The 20879-nt window shown below is 40.5% G+C and overlaps 1 protein-coding gene across 4 annotated transcripts in view; it reads right to left on the bottom strand.

Annotated features, from left to right (window-relative positions):
• CNST (consortin, connexin sorting protein) overlaps positions 1 to 20879 on the bottom strand; it is a 39712-nt gene that overhangs the window by 13978 nt on the left and 4855 nt on the right. For 3 of the 4 annotated variants that reach the window (XM_081188085.1, XM_081188086.1, XM_081188087.1), the window contains exons 3-7: positions 11004 to 11412; positions 7369 to 7550; positions 6555 to 6585; positions 5435 to 5521; positions 4966 to 5080 (exon numbers count right to left, since the gene is read on the bottom strand). In XM_081188085.1, coding sequence (XP_081044211.1) covers positions 4966 to 5080; positions 5435 to 5521; positions 6555 to 6585; positions 7369 to 7550; positions 11004 to 11358 — 770 coding nt within the window. In that variant the 5' untranslated portion in view covers positions 11359 to 11412. The remainder of the gene's footprint in view (positions 1 to 4965; positions 5081 to 5434; positions 5522 to 6554; positions 6586 to 7368; positions 7551 to 11003; positions 11413 to 20879) is intronic. The other variant, XM_081188088.1, reaches the window with a different exon arrangement.

Here is a 20879-nt window from a genome sequence, read left to right as displayed (position 1 = left end):
ACAATGCAGTTCAGAGCTGCACGGTGAGTTCTGCATGCAAAGCAGTGCTTCTGACACCCAAGCACCTTCATTTTACTGTCACTTATATATCACATTTTTACATTGCCTTTCCACCAAGCAGCTCGGAACAGCGTCCTCAAACAATCACGATCCCCAATAAGTTGCATGGCCAAGAGGTTATGTAAGATCAGGTCTCTCTGGATTGCATCCAGCTCTCTGGCCACTACTCCACACTGGCACTCTAAGAATTCTCTCCCTCAATATGGCACTTGACAAGCAAATTCTGAAACAGTGGGAAGCGGCTTCAAATCCACTGAAGAGAGATTTCATTTTTTGGGGTGGAGGTGGGGGAGTTAAATGTTCTGGAAGCAATTCTTGGTGCATGTGACAAAGAAGCCTCTCATTACTGGAGCTTCTGATGTGATAAATGCAACTATAGACCTGTAACACTTACTTTTAAAGTATTGTGACTAGTAAGTAGAATAATATTAAACACAGCCATGCTCTTGGATTTTAGCGCAACTAGCTGAATAACAGTTTATGATCCATAATAACAATGCCCCGTCCACACTGACTCATTTATTAATTCTCTATCTCACCCTTGCTCCAAGGAGCTCAGAGCAGCATACGTAACTTCTTCCCCCCAGCAATTTTATCCTTACAGCATTGTGAGAGTGATTCACTTATGAGATGGTGAGCTTGGGGAAGATACTTAGGGAGCCATCCCAACTACCCCGTCTTCCCAGCAGAGCTAAATGGGGGTGCCGGGACCAGCACTGCATCCATAGCCCTGCTGTGCATAATAATAATAATAATAATAATAATAATAATAATAATAATAATTATTATTATTATTATTATTATTATTATTATTATTATTATTATTATTATTATTATTTATAAATACCCCGCTCATCTGGCTGGGCTTCTCCAGCCACTCTGGGCGGCTTCCAAAAAAATATTAAAATACTGTAATACATCAAACATTAAAAGCTTCCCTAAACATAGTGCATAGTTATCAAAGTGGAAGGGCAGGCAGATTGCCCTTCGATCAGAACCAGATTGAACTCTATGCTGTCATGTGAGGGCAGGAGGGCCAGTTTGGGATCAGGTGGTTCCCCAGCCAGCTCAGCCCTGCCTTCTCTTTACCCTCGGAATATCCTGTTTTGGGGCTTTCTGCTGCCTGCCACCAGCGGGGCTGCCGGCAGTGACACATCTGCCAGCCCACACATTTGGCAGGTGAAAGGGAAGCCCCTCATCAGCAGAATGACACTGGCATCACTCTGCAGCCAGCATGAAGCCATCAGAGGCCAGGAGAACAGGTTGGAGGGATATCTCTAACCAATCTACCCCATTCCTGCCTAGAACAAGGGGGTTTGGACTGCTCTGTGAGCTTCAAGGAAGAGCAGGGATTTAAACCTGCATCTCCCCATTCTAAGCCCACCACATTACAGTGGATATCTACAACACACAGAAAGCTAAAGATCAGTACACTGACTATTACAGAAGGCTCAAAACTGGATATTTTTATTTCCCAAAAACACATGCTATCTCATTAAACTTTACAACAATCCTGTAATGTAGGCCAGTATTATCCCCATACTTCAGACAGGGGTTGGGAGTGGTTTGTCTGAAAGCCGCCTAGTGAATTTTTGGCCAGGGTGATATTTATATTACGTCACTCTTAGGCTTTTATGCTACAGTACTGTAGTGCACAGAAAGAACAGTGGAAAAAGTCTACCTCATAGCAGCAGCACAAAAGAAGCCAAGTCATGCCAAGGACATAATTTTGGCCAGCGTGAGTTTTCCAGAACAGCTTTCAATGGGGAAGGCAGGACGTGAGTGGAAGAGGGAGAATCTCCAGTGCTCATGCAACTGGGAATGGAACTCAGAAAACCAGACAGGGTATCCCCCCCCCTTAACCCATTTTAACAATCCTCACATTGGAGAAGATGAGGCTTTCTGGGGCAGCCAAAATCTAATAGCTAAAAATACAATTCTCATTAAACATGGGCTGGAGTTTAAATAGTTACTTTGGGGGTTTGTGTGACAGTGTTAATAATGGTAGAAAAGGAGGGGGTGGGGAAGTAGGGAAGGCAGCAGTGGACGGTTCATCCAGTAAATGAATGGAACAGTGAAAGATACAGCAATAAGAGTAAAGTATGGGGACCGGAGAACTAGGGTAGAGAAAGGTAATTTAGCAGGAATATTGGATGGTTGGAACAGTGGCAGGTAATAAGGAAAGGGCAGGCACATGATGGAGGTGAGAAAGGGTAATAGGAGGAAACAAAATCAAAGTGGCATATAGGAGACATGATAGGTAACCTGTCAAGCAGAAACGTGGAAGGTGGGAAAAAGGTTTTGTACCAACCTTTCCCCTTTGTGGAAGTAAGATTCCTGTATACTTACTTCCTCACATGTCATAAGCTCTCCTGGCCTATTTGACTGACCCTCCACTCTGCCCAGTCCCCTTAGCAAATTTGGTGTGTGCTCCCAGCACTGGTATTGGGGTAATCAGTATTAGTGTTCGACCCTTTTTGCATTGTTAAATATGTGAAGCTGCCTTACACCTGAGGTCCAGCTCCAAGGGCCTTCTGGCGGTTCCCTCACTGTGAGAAGTGAGGTTACAGGGAACCAGGCAGAGGGCCTTCTCGGTAGTGGCACCCGCCCTGTGGAACACCCATCAGATGTCAAGGAAATAAACAAGTATCTGACTTTTATAAGACATCTGAAAGCAGCCCTGTTTAGGGAAGTTTTTAAATGTTTGATATTTTATGGTGTTTTTAATATTCTGTTGTGAGCTGCCCAGTGCGGCTGGGATAACCAAGCCAGATGGGCGGGGTATAAATAATAAATTATGATTATTACACCTAAAGATGTGGGACCACCATGGATGGCTCTTGCTGGTAGGCCAGTGAGCAGAGCCTCCAATGATTATCTTAATGCTTGGGTAAGTTCATGCAGGTGTAGGTGATCCTTCAGATAATGTGCTCCCAAACTATTCTTTTAAGACAAAAACCCGCACCTTGAAATAGCCCTGGAAATTAATAGGCAGCCAATGTAACTGACTCAGAAAAGGTGTAACATGATCCAATATGTAATAAGTATGGAGTTGGATGGTACCTGTAAGAAGGGGACTGCGCAGACAATTAGTGCCTGTGTTCTCTTCTGGCTTTCCATCCAATTCACTGTACCCAAAAAGTTCTGTCGGTCACCCATGAAGTCTGCAGCTGTTTAATTCCTGATCAAGCAAATATAATCCACACTTTGATCTTGGATTTGAGTGTGACCTGGTGTGCATTACCAAGACCACCATGCAGGCACAGCCAGCAAGAATCACTACTGACATTGGCGGCTGTGAGCATTCCAACTGCCTCAAGCCAGCTGTCTGTAAAAAGAACTGTGTGCCGGTGACTAACTCATCCCCTGGAGCAAATATCATCTGCTCCACTCTAGGATTGGCCTAGAAACTTAGTGCTTCCAATGAGTTCTTACTCTCTGGGTGCAAGCATTTGGGCTAGAAGACAGTGAAGAAACAGGAACAATTATAGCTGAAATAATGGGAAACCGACTCTGAACCTACTGAACAGAGATTAAAACTGGGTAGATGGTATATTTATGTGTACCGGTAGATGTGTGTGAGGGTGTAAATAGAATGATATTGAATGAGCAACATATATTACATGATTTCTGTAAATACAGGCAACTCTCAAATATGTGTGGGTTGCGTTCCGGGGATAGTGCGTAAAGCCAAAATCACGTATAGTGAAAACACATTGAGTTCAATGGTGGGTGGGACTGCCAAAGTCATTTTCCCCAGACACACCCACCTTTCCATTTTTTTCCTGCCAAGCATGTAAATCGTAATGCTCACAAGCTAAATGTGTGCAAGCTGCAAGTTACCTGTATGAGTCAGAATTGGGTGTGATACGTTTGTGGGGGGAGTATTGCATGTTTTGAGCTAGAATGTGCTTTTGACAAGAGGAAAAGGATCCCTGGATCTTAAGATGTTTTCAAAATGTGCTGCTATGATTTTATTTTGGGAGCATCTTATTGTTTTATATTGTAGTTGTATTACAGTGCGTTGTATTATATAATATTATATTGTAGTTTCTCAGTTTCATTGTTTCTTACATATTCATATTGTATTTTCTATTTTGTTAACTCATCAGAGACCGTCTTAAGTGGTATAAGAACATATGAAATAAAAATAAATAAAATTAGTATGCTCGTATGGCGAAGGAAAGCATGCTTTTGTGAAAGTCTCCTTCACGTTTGATTAACTTTGAAATACTTCAGGCACCAAACTTTGAATTTAAAACATTTATCTTCAGCAGTTAATTTGGGTAAACGATTAGGTTAGATTGGGTAAACGATCTTCCAAACCATGTGATCCAACCCCCTCTGTCACATGACTATTTCATCTTCCCCTTTCTGGTTAGCACTAATCATAGTAATCAGTTAAGATGTAGAAACCATGGTTGATGTTAAACACAGTTTGCACTATTCAGTTGTCACAGCAAAACTATGGTTAGGCAACCTTGGAAAGAAAAGAGAGCCCATTGTATATTCCTTATTCTTCCAAACCATTGTTTTGGAGGATTCCTAACATGATATTTGAATTGAGACCACGAAGATTTTGGCAATTTCATTTTCTAATAATTATATTTTTAAATTTTCTTATCAAGAAATACAACAATGCACAAGTATTACAAGCAAACAAAGGAAAGTAATTAATCTAAAAATCCAGTCACAGTCCAGAATTCATGCTTAGTGTTTTGGGTTTTTTTTTAACATTTTCTCCCTTTGAACATCAGCTCTTTGTGCCAAGTTGACAAATGGCTTTTGAAAATCTGAACAGTTTCAACCACTCTATTCTGCTTTTCAAAGACATTCCTGAGTGCACCTAAACACACACAAAAAGAGAATTGAACCAATTGAACCAGTATTATTTTTATTACTTACTCTTGATGTGATGTGCAAAGTTTAGCAAGTTTGTCTAACTCTTCATTATTCAGGACTTTAGCAGAACGTTTTAGAGCTGGAACCTCATTAGATGCTGCTGCTTTCCATTTTTTTTCTGCAACAACACACAATCATTTTATATTTTTGTATATTAAAAATATTTCAGTGTCTTCAAAAGCAAAATGTTTTGAATAGTCTCTAGACAAAGTGGATTCAACATAATGGAAAAACAAAAATTACAGCACAGAGTAACTGCAATGGTCCATTAAAAGCCAGAAACCTAACTGAAAATAATGATGTTCCTTTTCAAGGAAAATATATCATGATAAAATAAAGATCAACCACTGATCACTGTGCCTACACACAACAGTCACCACTAGGGAAATGTGCAGCTATTTTTATTTTGAAACCCAAAACTTATTCTATTATAATAAAAACAAGAGATTTCCCAACTATATGGCACACTTACCCCACTGTTGTTGTATGGAAGAAAGATTTGCAAGTAGTTGCTCATGATATAACCGTTCAAGCTGAATAAATTTCATGGCTTTCTCGTCTGAATGAAAAACTAAAGGAAAATGCAGACACCAAATGACAGTCGAGCATAGACAGTGTTTTTTTCTAAAAAAAAAATGTTTACGGGTACTCTCATTTTCCTACTCATATTGAAATACTGTCCCTCAATGAGGCCAAACTTAGATTCACAAAAGGTTTAGGGGTATTCATACCCCTGCGTACACCCCCCCCCCGAAAAAAGCACAGCATAGATATAATGTATAATTGTGCTCCAAACTTGGCATGCACGGGCTACATGGACCCCATAATCAACTCTCTTAATCTTTCCCCCCTGTAGTCAGAAAGTTTTCCTTTTTTGGGCAATGAATTCTCTAGGATGAGTGTTTCCAGCAGTAATTTGCCATTCATATTTAAAGTTACTCAACTTTATGGAAAAAATACAACCAAGTACCACCTGGAAGCTCTTATTTCTTCAAATGACCAAATTAAAAAATGAAATAAATTTCTCTTTCAAGGGTAAAAGCTTCTCAGTTTTTGATCGCACATCTAGAATTAAGGGGCGAAAGCTAGCAAATACCTCCAACATAATCAATCTCTTCAGACTGCAAGTGCAAAAGAGGAAAATCAAAGCAGCTATAAACATCTAATGTTACATGGCTGAGTGGGGATTTGAACCCTGGTCTCCTTGGTCTTAGTCCAGCACTCTAACCACTATACCACACTGAATCTATGCAAAGCCTGAATAAATGCAAGCACCTCCTATATTAGATTCAAGTTCTTATGCTAGATTGAACCAGCTCATGTACACTCATGGTTCATGAACAATACCTTAGTGGTTTGTTTTTTGTTTTTACACTGTTCTTGCAGACACTATTTTATACTGTTCTTTACACATTTGAGATAACAATTTAGTATTTATAGGTGTGTCCCCTGGAAATTAAGAAATCTGGATAACTGCACTTAAATAATCATAATTTTTCCACTTTGGCTTTAACCAGACCTGTTGCTGGAAACCTTCAGCCATATGCTGAGGGCAATGGCATAGAAATCAATCTTGATTTCAAAAAGGATACATTCTCCATCTTGAAAATACGTTTCAGCAATCTGTAACAGAAAGCAAAGAAGCAACTAACATTTTCAGATATTTATTATACCATTATCACCCTTTATATCATCCTCCAGAAACCACCTCAAAATCTATATCCTGCCAAAAACGTACATGAATGTTGTACCCTGAACCATGGCTGAATATACTATTTGTGAGAAGCGAGATTATATATGTTTGGACGTTTCATATATGCAATAAATTAAGATTGTAGTCCTGGGCACACTGATCTGAGATTAAGTTCCAGTGAACACAGGAGACCACACTTTTGAGTAAGCGTGTATAGATGATTGCACTAAATTTATTTTCTACTCATTTTATCAAAGCATCACATATACAGACAGAGAAGTAAGAGTTATAGCCACAAAGTTTATATACTTTCCAGCCTCTACATCTTCAAGAACGTCTGCTACAGTCCTCAGGATTATAACCTTCTACACCCACACACCTGGAAAGCAAATACTTGGGGTATTTAACTACTATGGCATCTTAAATACTAACAAATATATTGTGCCATAAACTTTTATGGACCAATCCACATTTCATCACAGTCTTTGACCTACAAAAGCTTATGGCATGATGGACTTCCCTTAATAATCTAATGGGTTGGATCCAGACTAAATTAGCTCCCACATAAATCAATGGGACTAGGAACATAGGGCGCTGCCTTACACTGAGACAGACTCTAACTCACTCTAAGTCAGTGGCTTTCCATTATTTCAGCTGATAAAATCTCTCATAGTATGGCCACAGAGAAACCAAGGTAGGTCTTTTTTTTCTACCTCATGGAGGCACAGGGGGAGGACTCTTGAATCCATCTGCTCAAATTCTTCTCGAAGAAGAGAGAAGAGGGCCTGCAAAGTCTGGGTTGGATCCTTTTGGGGAAAGTTTGCATTGGTCTTGTTTCCATCTTCATCTGATGTAGAACCTGTTGCTGTAATGCCAGTCTTCTCTTGCTTGGCTGCTGCGAAGTGTTCAACAAGAACAGTTGTGGAGTCTCAGAAACATTTCAACATATAGGGTTCTGTTCAAAATTGCATGAGCAAAGATCTGCTCACACAGGGGGACTTCTCATCTCTCATCCCTGAGCCCATGGAAAGCCACTCTGGGGGTCAAGGGCCTTTTAGGAAGGGAAATGGGCTGTAGCAAAAGAGGCCCCATTGGCTACAAAATGGGTATAGCTTAATAGTAGTAGTACTTGACGGATGCTCCTTTGGGAGCAAAAGCAACAAGAGCCAGGATTTATTCCAATAAACTATAAAATATTGTATTAAAGATGGCATAAAAAGATTACCTTCAAAAGAATTGGTTATTTTCATGGCAACATGCGACCTTCACTATGTTTGTGTCATGCCAAATTACCATTTGTTTAAAAGTGCTATCATGCTTTGGAATATCTTTCAGATATATTTCAGATATTCCAAAGACATTTGTAAAGCTAATTGTGAGTGTTGCATATAATGATGGAAGTGGCATTCAAACAAACAAACAAACAAACAAACAAACAAACAAACAAACAAACTTAAAATGGAAGAAAAAAATTAACTTTATGGGAAATTGATTTCACAGTGTTGTTGATGCAAATATTGACTAAATTCTACAACCATTTCCCCAAAGTCACTCCTGTTTGAATTAATACAGTTCAGGCTGAAAAAATTCAGCAGTACCACCTTTATGGCCCTTACTCAGGACCACTACCTGAAAGCTAGGCTCATCAACGTAATTATAAAACTACAATTATTCTGCTATAAAAGCCACTACCAACACAGATAAAAAGAGCAGAATACAAAAAGCACCTATACCTACCCTTGGAAGAGACAAACCTACAACAAAAGAACATGTGCCCTCATTGTTTGGGCATTTTCTGATACAGAGAACGAAAGCATTTCATCATTACAAACTCTTTCCTAGCACCTGTTAAGTTCCCTCCTTTCTTGTTTCTGTTTTCCAACATACACCACAGATCACCAGTTTTGAATTCTACATCTAATCCCTTTGCAATCACTAGCTTAATCTTTAACTTGACTGTTCCACCTGTTGGGAGACTAAAATATCTGTTTCTTTTTATCCACATCATAAACATTTACATAAATATACAGCATTTGTTGAACAGCGCCGGAAATTGTTTTTGGTACAGGAAGAATTAAGAGTTAACGTGAATTCTCAGAATGGAACTGACCCAATTAGGTTCCTAAGATAGATGTGTAAGACAACACTATTATTCTTTCTTAGGAAAAGATACTACAGAAGATTGTTGCTCAGCTCAACCCTTGACTTATTTATTACACTGTGCAAACACTGCCCTCCCTTGAAATTTCTACCTTCCTGAAAACAAACCTGCATTGCCTTTTCATGCATAAATGTGACATCTCATTTTTATTTGGTCACAGAAACCACAGCTGATATGTGAAAAACAAACTCAGAACAAGAATGTATTAATTAGAGCAAAACTAAACAATTTGTGTTGGCTAAGAAGCCAGCTTCAGAAATATCGGTTTGAAGCTGGCGTGCTTTGAAACTAACCAGAATTTGTTATAATCTACGATTCCTAGTTCAGATGACCGGCCAAGCTAACACAGGGAAACTGAATGCTGGTGGAGTCCTTCTACCAACCATGTGGTAGGAAGGAAAGTGTGAACCTAAGATGGCAAAGTGCAAACCTAACTTCCCATCCATTATAAGCAAAAAAAAAGGCCAATGCTGGATTCTGTTTTACATGAAATAGCTTGCACGACAAATCCTAACGTTATGATATCTTGTTTCTCCCATGTTTGTATCTCCTTAAAATAATCAAGAAAAAAACAAATTTAATATTTAAATTGTCACTGTAGTAGAGCTTAGACTGTATGAAAAGTATCTTTTCAGTCTTCAACTATGCAAATCTAAATTGCCTTATTTTAAGCAGTTTATTAGCTGTCTTTCTACTTAGTGTACACAAGACAGTATTCAAAATGGAAATATGAATTTATCATATACCCATTTCTATACACCCCAAGTATTTGCCAGTTCAGTCCTTCTTAATATGATAATGCCACCTAACCAGCTGATGAAGATGAGTGATTGCCATTAAAAAAAATACGTTCAACAGAATGCATTTCATACAGTATAGAAAATCAGACAGAGGCAGAAAATAAAAAGGGTTAACTAGCACCTTATGAAAGAGGGTGTGATTTCATGGAAGAAGTATTGTGAAAGGGAGTTGCAGATGGCAAAATCAAAGGTTTAGGTGTATTCAACACATTACATTTATTATATTTGCTGTATGACCTGCTTTATAGGTCACATTAAACCACATTGAAAGCAAACTATGGTTTAAGGTGAACAATGTGTTGGAGTATGCTGCTCAAGAGTTCCCATCTCACACTTCCCCTGTTGTTGCTGCTGCCACTGCACCATAAACAAAGCAAGCCAGAGTTTGGCCTGTCATTTTGTCTGAATCCAGGCTCACTGCCTACCCACCCCCCAAAACGAGCTACAAGTTGTAAACCAGTAACAAAGCTTGAATATTGGTTGTGGCTTGTTGGGAGAGAAGCAAACCACGGACCTGAGTGTGGTGTGTGAACTGGGCCATGAAATAAACTATTTTGGACCTTAAGCTGCCTCTGTGTGGCGACTAGAACTGGGGGCAACTTCTGCTACATGGGCGTCTCAGCTCAGATTCCTGGCAGATAACTCTACCTGGCAAGCAGAAATGCTTGCACTGACAGAGCGATTAAATCAGTATGACACTGAAATTCCTTCCTATTATTTTTATCAACTGAAAACAAAAAATAGTTTTTAATAGCATCTACTCTTCAAACACGCGGGTGGCGCTGTGGGTTAAACCAAAGAGCCTAGGGTTTGCCGATCAGAAGGTCAGCGGATCGAATCCCTGTGACGGGGTGAGCTCCCGTTGCTCGGTCCCTGCTCATGCCAACCTAGCAGTTTGAAAGCACATCAAAGTGCAAGTAGATAAATAGGTACCGCTCCGGCGGGAAGGTTAACGGCGTTTCCGTGTGCTGCTCTGGTTCGCCAGAAGCAGCTTAATCATGCTGGCCACATGACCTGGAAGCTGTCTGCGGACAAACGCCGGCTCCCTCAGCCAGTAAAGTGAGATGAGTGCCGCAACCCCAGAGTCGTCTGCGACTGGACCTAATGATCAGGGGTCCCTTTACCTTTTACTCTTCAAACAACACTACTCTCTCTTGTAAGAAAATGGCTTGTTAACATTTGCCTTCTAGGTGAATGCATTCTAGGTGCATGCTTCACCTGTCAGGATTGCAGAGTTGGCTGGGAAGGTAGTGGCCTTGTAGAGAAGATATAGAAAGGCCACACTTTTTGAGAACAGTAATCATAGAAGGAGATACCCCCAAGTCATGTTATAGGTTAAAGGCCTGTACTATGAGTAACAAAATGTATATTGTGGCAGTTGTTGTACCTTTCCTGCTGGAACTTTTTGTTTTCCTTGAACTCCTTTTTTCAGAGTCACCTTTTTCTAAAACGAGCATTTCATCTGCAGCGAAGCTTCTAGATGGCTTATCGCTTTCATCTTCTTGGCAGGAGGACGTGTAGTCTCCACTGTCCTCATTATTATTGATGCTGTCCTGCTCAACCTTTCCCATTGTGTCGTCACTGCTTTTCAGAGTATCGTGCTTGCTTCCATTAAGCTGATTTTCATTTTCATCTGGTGAAGAAGCTAAGCAAGCTTTGATCTTTTCCACAAGTGTGTCGGTACGAAGTGAGCCTTGTAAACTTAACTGCAGGTCATTTGTAGGAGATTCCCTGTCATCCATTAGAGCGTTCCTAGGGTGAACTTTATATCCACTTAGCACAAATGATTTTCAGCTCTAGAAAGGAAAAAAAAAGCATTGAGATTTATAATAATCAAAATCCAAGTCATGTTTTGACTACCTAGCTATATTAGATTATACAGTCCAGCCTTGTATTTAAGCACTAGCCTGGTTACCATAGGATAGGTAATCAGGAACCTCATGTAAGCGAGTGCATGGAATTCCGCCCAGGCAATGAGAACAACTTGGCAGATGAGAGCTCTGTCATTCCTCCAGTACTCCTTGGACAAGCAGCACAGAGATCTCAGCAAGGGTGATATCTGATGGGGTCCCTCCTCTGTCAGTGGGCCCTGAAGGGCCGACCTGGCAGCAGAGCCAGGCAGCTGAGGGGACTGACACCATTTTGATTCTCAACAATGCCCCAGAGTGACACTGTATGGTACACTGTGGAAAATAAAAAGAGGTTGTCTTGTGCTGCTCAGAGTGCCAGGCTGTGGGGGAATTAAAAGGGGGAACACGGCAGGCATCAACACAGGACAGTTGCCCACGGAAACCAGGTGCTGGCTCTCCTCCAGAGGCAAGCAATGTTTTTTGCAGGCCTTTAACTTTTGTAGATTCTGTTTTTCCACAAGGCTAGTCAATGAGGTTCAAGGGATTGGACTTGATGACCCTCGGGACCCCTTCCAACTCTACAATTCTATGATTCTATGAGAGTAAACTAAACTGTGTGCATTGGCAGACTTTACAGTTTCATATTTCAGTGGTGCCCTGTGCAACGGGAATATTCAGTGCCCCCACCTCTCGCCTGTCATTCTATATCATAGTTCTGACGTCCCTAAGGCTCCACGCTCAGTACAACTGAACCGGTCGAGCTCCCCTAAATCCGCCTTTGCTGTACATATCATTCTGGCAATTTAATCCAAGAAGGGTAGCATTCAGTGGTAAAATACTAGCACCGTACTTTGTGGAGTAGTAAATTCAAATAAAAGCTCAACACTCAGAAATATGCAGATGTATATTTGTTAAAACTACAAATTACTTAGATTAGCCATATCCACCCACTAATTGAAAATCTGCTATTTAACAACAAAATGACTAGCTAAAGAAAGGGGCCTCCGTATAATTAAGAAAATTGTCCTACCAGCCCTAACATTTAGCAATTAAATGAATTACACATTTGTGATGCACTTTGCAAACCTTAAACATCACAACTGCTATCATAAGCAGGCATTGGCTTTCACACCCTTTTTTTTTTTACAATGGAGGAAAATGAAGCAGAAATACTTACGGTAAATGACTGCCTAACAAAGAGGAAATCAGGCAAGACTGTACTTAAACAAATGAACATCTGTGATCTTTGAACAGCCACTTCACATACAAATGGGTGATATTTAACCAAGTCATAATCAGAGCAAACCTACTAAAAGAAATAGATATTGGTGGGTCTTTTCTGAATATGATCAGTGTGGGATATAATCTATGAACGAGAAAACTTTATTTATTTATTTATTTATTTATTTGCTGACTCACCCATCCACCCAAGGCTTGTTAGTTCAGGAAACATGACAGCAGAATGGGACAAACTGCCTGTAACCAGTGCAGTGCTGTAAAACACATTACTCTATATGAGCAGATATGGGACACTGCTGCCAATGGGAGCTTAGTCTGGATCTAAGCAGTAGTTTTTAATTCAGTTAAATTATTTCACATTTTACACTACTTAAAAAACCTATATTCTGACTTCTAAACTGAAGCTGATAGTATCCAGTTTGTATCTTTTATTTATTGTACCTTTAGATTTACTGAATCTAACTCATCTCCCTCTTCCTATTTACTTCCTCTAGTATATTTGTAGTGTTCCAGTAAAGCTTTCCAGTTAGCTAAGGGAAACTAATATTTCCTGCTGAACCACTAGCAGCTTACTAAGCGAACTTGCTCAAGCTATTCTACCTGGGTGTTGTTTGGTAAATTTATTGTGCTTATTAGCAAGGATGATTGAGCATGAGCAAATACCAGCAAACATGCTCACTAAAGCAGCTGGTGCAACATTAATATAGAATCATAGAGTTGGAAAGGACCCAAGAGTCATCTAGTCCAGCCCCCTGCAATGCAGGAATCTCAGCTAAAGCATCCAGGACAGATGGCCATCCAACCTCTGCTTAAAAACCTCCAAGGAAGGAGAGTCCACCACCTCTCGTGGGGGTCTGTTACACTCCTGAACAGCTCTTACTATCAGAAAGTTTTTTCAAATGTTTAGTCGCAATCTCCTTTTTTGCAACTTGAAGCCATTGATTCGAGTCCTACCCTCCAAAGCAGGAGAAAACAAGCATGCTCCCTCTTTCATGTGACAGCTCTTAAGATATTTGAAGATGGCTAGCCTATCTCCTTGCAGTCTCCTCTATTCCATGCTAAACATACCCAAGCTCCTTCAAGCGCTCCTCATAAGGCCTAGTTTCAAGACCTTTGATCATCTTGGTTGTCCTCCCCTGCAGATGTTCCAGCTTGTTAACATCGTTCTTAAATTGTGGTGCCCAGAATTGGACACAGTATTCCAAGTGTGGTCTGACTAAGGCAGAATAGAGTGGTACTATTACTTCCCTTAGGGATGCGGGTGGCGCTGTGGGTAAAAGCCTCAGCGCCTAGGGCTTGCCGATCAAAAGGTCGGCGGTTCGAATCCCCGCGGCGGGGTGTGCTCCCGTTGCTCGGTCCCAGCGCCTGCCAACCTAGCAGTTCGAAAGCACCCCCGGGTGCAAGTAGATAAATAGGGACCGCTTACTGGCGGGAAGGTAAACGGCGTTTCCGTGTGCAGCTCTGGCTCGCCAGATGCAGCTTTGTCACACTGGCCACGTGACCCGGAAGTGTCTCCGGACAGCGCTGGCCCCCGGCCTCTTAAGTGAGATGGGCACACAACCCTAGAGTCTGTCAAGACTGGCCCGTACGGGCAGGGGTACCTTTACCTTTACTTTTTATTACTTCCCTTGATCTGGACACTATACTTCTGTTGATGCACCCTAGAATACCATTAGCTTTTTTTGCTGCTGCATCACACTGTTGACTCATGTTAAGCTTGCGGTCCACCAAGACCCCTGGATCCTTTTCACATGTACTGCTTGTAAGCCAGGTGTCCCCCATCCTATATTTGTGTATCTGGTTCTTCCTGCCTAATTACAGAACCTTATGATTGCCCCTACTGAAATTCATTTTGTTAGCTTGCACCCAGTTCTCCAATCTGTTAAGGTCATTTTGAATTCTGATTCTGTCTTCTGCGGCATTAGCTATCCCTCCCAGTTTGGTGTCACCTGCAAATTTGATGAGCATCCCCTCAATTCCTTCATCGACGTCATTTATAAAGACGTTGAACAATAACGGGCCCAGGATAGAACCCTGTGGCACCCCACTTGTCACTTTTTCCAGGATGATGAGGAACCACTAATGAGTACTTTTTGGGTTCAGTCAGTCAACCAACTACAAATCCACCTAACAGCTACCTCGTTCAACTCACATTTTACCAGCTTCCTTGCGATACTATCATGGGGTACTTTGTCAAAAGCCTTACTGAAATCAAGATACACTATGCCCACAGCATTTCTCTGATCCACCAAGTTTGTGATTCCATGAAAAAAAGAAATCAGATTGGTCTGACATGTCTTATTTTCAGCACCAGGGAATGTGCCACCTAAGAACTTGTCACCTCTTCACTGTTGTGCCCAACAGAGGGGTTGTGGTATGGGTATACTGTGTTTTGCTTTAGGTCACTTACATGTTTTCACTACCTTTAAGTCTTATGGCAGATAGTGGTGGCACAGACATTATGTGAGAAATGGGAGGGAGGGGAGTAAAATAGTAATAGCAGCGGCCAACCCACCTGACTGCTGGCCAGTGTGCCACAACCATTGTGGTAGGTGGTCCTGCAGGCGATATATGAGAGGGCATGTTCACCACCTACGGAACATGGCTCAACGTGGCTTATGAAAGGGCTGACCCTGAAGCCAGGTGAAGGGCTTTTGATTCACACAGAGGTTTTAAACAAGTAGCATTTTAAACAAACATCTCAGTGTATCAGTTGCATTTTAATGTGTAACTTGTACTGTACCAGAAAGATTTCCACCCTGCATTTAGTAGGTTTTAAAATATTATTTTAATTAGTTGTAAAACCGCCAAGGTAACATGTGTTGTTGTGTGGCCATATAAATCTAATAATAAAATAAATAAAATAAGCAGCTGTGACCCAATACTTTTTTTTTTGCATCGGGAATGATCCAGCCTAATTCAGTCTGCAGAGCACCTCTATTCTATATTAAAATGGCTGCAGATTTGCAGACTGGGCTTTTTAAAAATCTCTCCCACCAGTACCCTCTCAGTTCCTCAATCTCATTACTTTGTGATATTTCAATCGGTTGCAATGTGGCATGAACCTTTTTCTGTTTTAGCCTAATTATACCGAGCAGTTGTTCATCGCACCCTGAAGAATTAAACTCTATAATATCAGTCATTATAATGCTCTGTAAGAGGCAGGGTTGGTTTTTCATTACTGGCTATTCATATGATGGAAGAAAAATAGTGATATTGTATTCTGAGGAGGCCTGCAATTAAGGGTTTTTCACTAAAACAAATACTTTAACTCCTTCTCTCTTTTCAACACTTTTATACAAACAGGAATAGCTTGATTATGGATTAAAGTGCACAAAGGATTTAAGGAAATTTTGCATTCTGAACCCAGATTAGGCTAAGGAACCCCAAGAGAGTATATGAGGAGAGAAATAAACATCTGGCTCTTGGTCTCTCAGCTGCATGGCAAAACTGCTGAAGCTTGACTAACATTTGACACCTGTTGTTTCATATGAGGGTTAAAGACCACAAAAATCAAGTGCTGTCCCTATTTTACACATAACGAAATTAAGGTAAAAATATACACAAGTTAATCCATATATCATCAACAGGCTACTAACAATCATTTGCTTAGCTCAATACTTCTGGTTAAGAGATTCAGGAGGAAATTCTCAGATTATTATGGCTAATAATCTGAAATGCAATTAACCCATAAGGCCTCATTTATACTAAATTGCACAACATGTGCACTACATAAATGAAGCATACAACATTTGCACTGGTTTAATAATAACAATAATAATAATAATAATAATTTAAAAACACACAATGCCACCTTCGTAAATTAAGAATAATTCTCAACAATCAATAAAGCAAGACCACCATCATAAAGACAGGGACATTCAATGGGAATTACTCCAGATGTTTTTGCTTAGGGTTGCACGGGAGAGACAGAGGAAGAAGTTATTTAGGATGCAAAATCTCTTTCCAGCCCAACTTTCCAACAGAGATAATTGCCACTCAGTGCAACTGCCCCACAATGCGGCCTCACTAGTAGTTTCTCTCATCATGAGATGATTGTGTTATGTACAATCTCATTAGTAAGTATGCTCACTATCAGAAAATCTCCTTAATCTAACCTCTTGACTGTTTATGTCAGCTGGATGTTTTCTCTCCACAAAATAATGTGCTGAGAGTACAAATACTGCTCTGTAAGCTCTTTGGGAAGTAAGCTCCTTATTTCTTCACTTCCCCTTCTCCTGAGCTTGAACTGAACATACAAATTCTGAGGTCCCTTCAAAATGTAGAAAATATGCAGCAATACATTTTATACTAACTGTGCAATGTGTAAGTTGTTTATCTATGAAAATCATATGATCGTCAAACATAATACTTATCTATCTATCTATCTATCTATCTATCTATCTATCTATCTATCAAATTTGCATCCTACCCTTCCCTCCCAAAGGCAGCAAATATATTTGTAATTTTGTTGTTGTTTAGTCGTTTAGTAATAAAAACATCTAAAAACAATCAAACACAGTGAAACATTTTAATCTCATGTTATACTCCATTCAAAACTTTTTTTAAAAATCAAAATACAGCTTATAAACACATAAATAAATGAATTCAACCAATCGTGTGTCTGAACACACCGGCCAAAACACAAATATTTTCAGCAAGCACCTGCCTAATGTCAGTTAGGAGTTCCAAAGTAAGGTATGGTGCCAAATGAACGCAGTACAGACACTGCATGACACTTGTAGAAGTGTAACTTCTGCAGATCATTCATGTAGATACTATCACTGATGCAGACACAATGCTATACAACAAACAAGGGAAGAACATTAGAATTCATGAAGAAGGAGCATTGTCATACTGTGGTCTGCTCCCAATCATTTAACCAAGAGTGGCAGCATAATGTAACCCCTGTGTGGGATACTTGTGTAAGACCATGGGGTAGAGATAGGGAAACACATGATAGAAGACCTAGTTTTAAAGAGTGAAATGTAGCTTGAATTGCCCAAATTCAGTAATTACTGACGACAGACTTCTCCAGAAGGTGGGAGGTGTCTGTGCATGCGATGTCCTTTGATCTTGAGGGACCCCAGCCCACGGTTACCCTTTGTCTGCTAGCGCTGCTTCTCACAAAGAGAGACAGAAATAGGGTGGAGAAGTCTTACTGCTGCAGGAAACAGGAAGTGGCAGTAGACACACCTGGGGGAATGCCTGATTGCAAAAGGCACAGGCTTGGGCCATGTGAGAGCCGAAAGATAGTTAGATTTAAGAAATTGGCACAGAAATGGAAGGAGCGAAACACTAATAATTACATGTTAGAGGGAGAGGGAGAAACAGAGCAGGTTTCCAGAATTTCAGCATGATCCAAGGGTTTGGAATCATAGACATAAACGAAAGTTGTCAGAGCAACTAGAGGCACAAGTCTACAGTTACTGAAAGGCAAACTTTCTGCCATCAAGAATACTGGTGATGATCTGGGGGGATGGAACAAAGGTACTTTCATTTGTTGTTCTTGAGGCCCGCACTGTGTGATCTGACTAACCCGAAGAACATAACAAACATAGAAGAGAGGCAAGGAAAGAGCACACTTCAGCAAAATATGGAACAGCTTAAGTGATGAGACGACAAAGAAAGACTTAATAATGTAATCTTTAAATGAAATAAAGAATTTGGTTTCTGAGATGGAAGATTGGACTGAGATAAAGACCCAAAGGGTGCTCATCAATGGTTCCTCTTCATCCTGGAGAAGAGTGACTAGTGGGGTGCCACAGGGTTCTGTCTTGGGCCCAGTCTTATTCAACATCTTTATCAACGACTTGGATGATGGACTCAAGGGCATCCTGATCAAATTTGCAGATGACACCAAACTGGGAGGGGTGGCTAACACCCCAGAGGACAGGATCACACTTCAAAACGACCTTGACAGATTAGAGAACTGGGCCAAAACAAACAAGATGAACTTTAACAGGGAGAAATGTAAAGTATTGCACTTGGGCAAAAAAAATGAGAGGCACAAATACAAGATGGGTGACACCTGGCTTGAGAGCAGTACATGTGAAAAGGATCTAGGAGTCTTGGTTGACCACAAACTTGACATGAGCCAACAGTGTGACGTGGCAGCTAAAAAAGCCAATGCAATTCTGGGCTGCATCAATAGGAGTATAGCATCTAGATCAAGGGAAGTAATAGTGCCACTGTATTCTGCTCTGGTCAGACCTCACCTGGAGTATTGTGTCCAGTTCTGGGCACCACAGTTCAAGAAGGACACTGACAAACTGGAACGTGTCCAGAGGAGGGCAACCAAAATGGTCAAAGGTCTGGAAACGATGCCTTATGAGGAATGGCTAAGGGAGCTGGGCATGTTTAGCCTGGAGAAGAGGAAGTTAAGGGGTGATATGATAGCTATGTTCAAATATATAAAAGGATGTCATATAGAGGAGGGAGAAAGGTTGTTTTCTGCTGCTCCAGAGAAGCGGACACGGAGCAATGGATCCAAACTACAAGAAAGAAGATTCCACCTAAACATTAGGAAGAACTTCCTGACAGTAAGAGCTGTTCGACAGTGGAATTTGCTGCCAAGAAGTGTGGTGGAGTCTCCTTCTTTGGAGGTCTTTAAGCAGAGGCTTGACAACCATATGTCAGGAGTGCTCTGATGGTGTTTCCTGCTTGGCAGGGGGTTGGACTCGATGGCCCTTGTGGTCTATTCCAACTCTATGTTTCTATGATTCTATGAAAGACAGGATGCTTAGTTAAAAGGTGTTATGCCAACAACATGAGGTAGGACAATACATGCGTCCCACAGCAGTATGATTTGGCAAAGGTGAATGTCGTGTGTCAATCACAACAGATAGTCCCAAGCCCATACCACGTTTCAACTTGTGTGACAAGGCCGTCTCACATGCAAAACAAAGAGGCATAGAAACATAATAATTTACAGCAATTAAAGTCACCTGTAGGGCTGTGACAGTTGGAAGGAGACTTCTGTTTTATGTGGGCTAATTAATGTCCAAAATAGAGGCGGATACTTGTATCAGCAGTTAGCACACTGATCAGATGCATAGATAAGCTTTAGCATACATTTGCAGTTCTTGCTCATCCCAGTCCAAAGACTTATCAACTATAAATTAGGATAGCCAATGTGCAACCAGATTTGCTTTCTCGGTCTTGCTCATTTCACAGTCTCCTGTGAAGCTAAAGGTGTTTTAGGGCATATGCAAAGTGCCAGCTGAACTAAGCATCTTCATAACAAAGAATGGCTGCGAAGCCGATGAGGGATGAAGGAGTTAAGGCTGCAGAAGAGCAGCTGCTGCCTTTTTTGCTCCTTCAACTTTAAATGTAAAGGAGAATGTACAGTTGTCTGATATAAGAAGTAGCAAGCCTATTATTAAATTATATGACCAATGATATTTGCATTGGGATATAAACTTGCTCCATATATAGCTGAATTTTTTTTCATTTTGTTTGATGAAGTGCTCTGATAGCATACCAAAATCAATCTTCTTCAAAGATACCATTTTCTTTTCTTTCGGTATTAAAATTTTACACTTACAGGAACTAGAGCTTTGACTTTATTGTCTGGGGATCATATATTATCTCTAAGTTTCAATTTTAAAAAATAATTTAAAATTCTACTGATGCACAATTGAAACCATTAATGATTCCCTACTGTTTTGTTTAGATTTTAATTTAACCATTCTTAAAAGCCACGACATATGGTTTCAGTAAACAAAGTTTTGCTTGCAACAGCAAATACTGACCTTCCTTCTGGGTAAGTATTTATTTTCATTTCTAAAGAATGCCCATCTGTTTTTCTGAACACATATACAAATTCTTATTGAACACACTATTACAGAGCAATCTGATGTATGTCAACAGACCTGAATCTTAGAAGGGTGGGATGTTTCTCATCCTTCAAAGGTTCTAAAATACCATGGCTTAGATCTTGGATTCCTTTCCACTGATGTGATCAAAGTTCTGCTCGCAGAACACTCTCACCAGCAGAATGGGGGACTTGCTGTGCTCATTTCTCCTTCCCTCTTGAAAGTATTTTCCAGTTTGAAGTAAAAACAACAAAAAATTGCCTCCTCTTTTCTGCCAGGGAGACCCTCCACTACAGGCTAAGGCTCCTTTAAGTGGGAGGAGTCCTACCAGTCACAGAAAGAACAATTAGGATCCAA

Source organism: Podarcis bocagei (assembly GCF_964188305.1).
Source record: "Podarcis bocagei genome assembly, chromosome: 3".
Taxonomy (NCBI): Eukaryota; Metazoa; Chordata; class Lepidosauria; order Squamata; family Lacertidae; genus Podarcis; species Podarcis bocagei.
The sequence above is the reverse complement of the archived record's forward strand: the minus strand, read 5'-3'. Positions and strand labels throughout refer to the sequence as shown.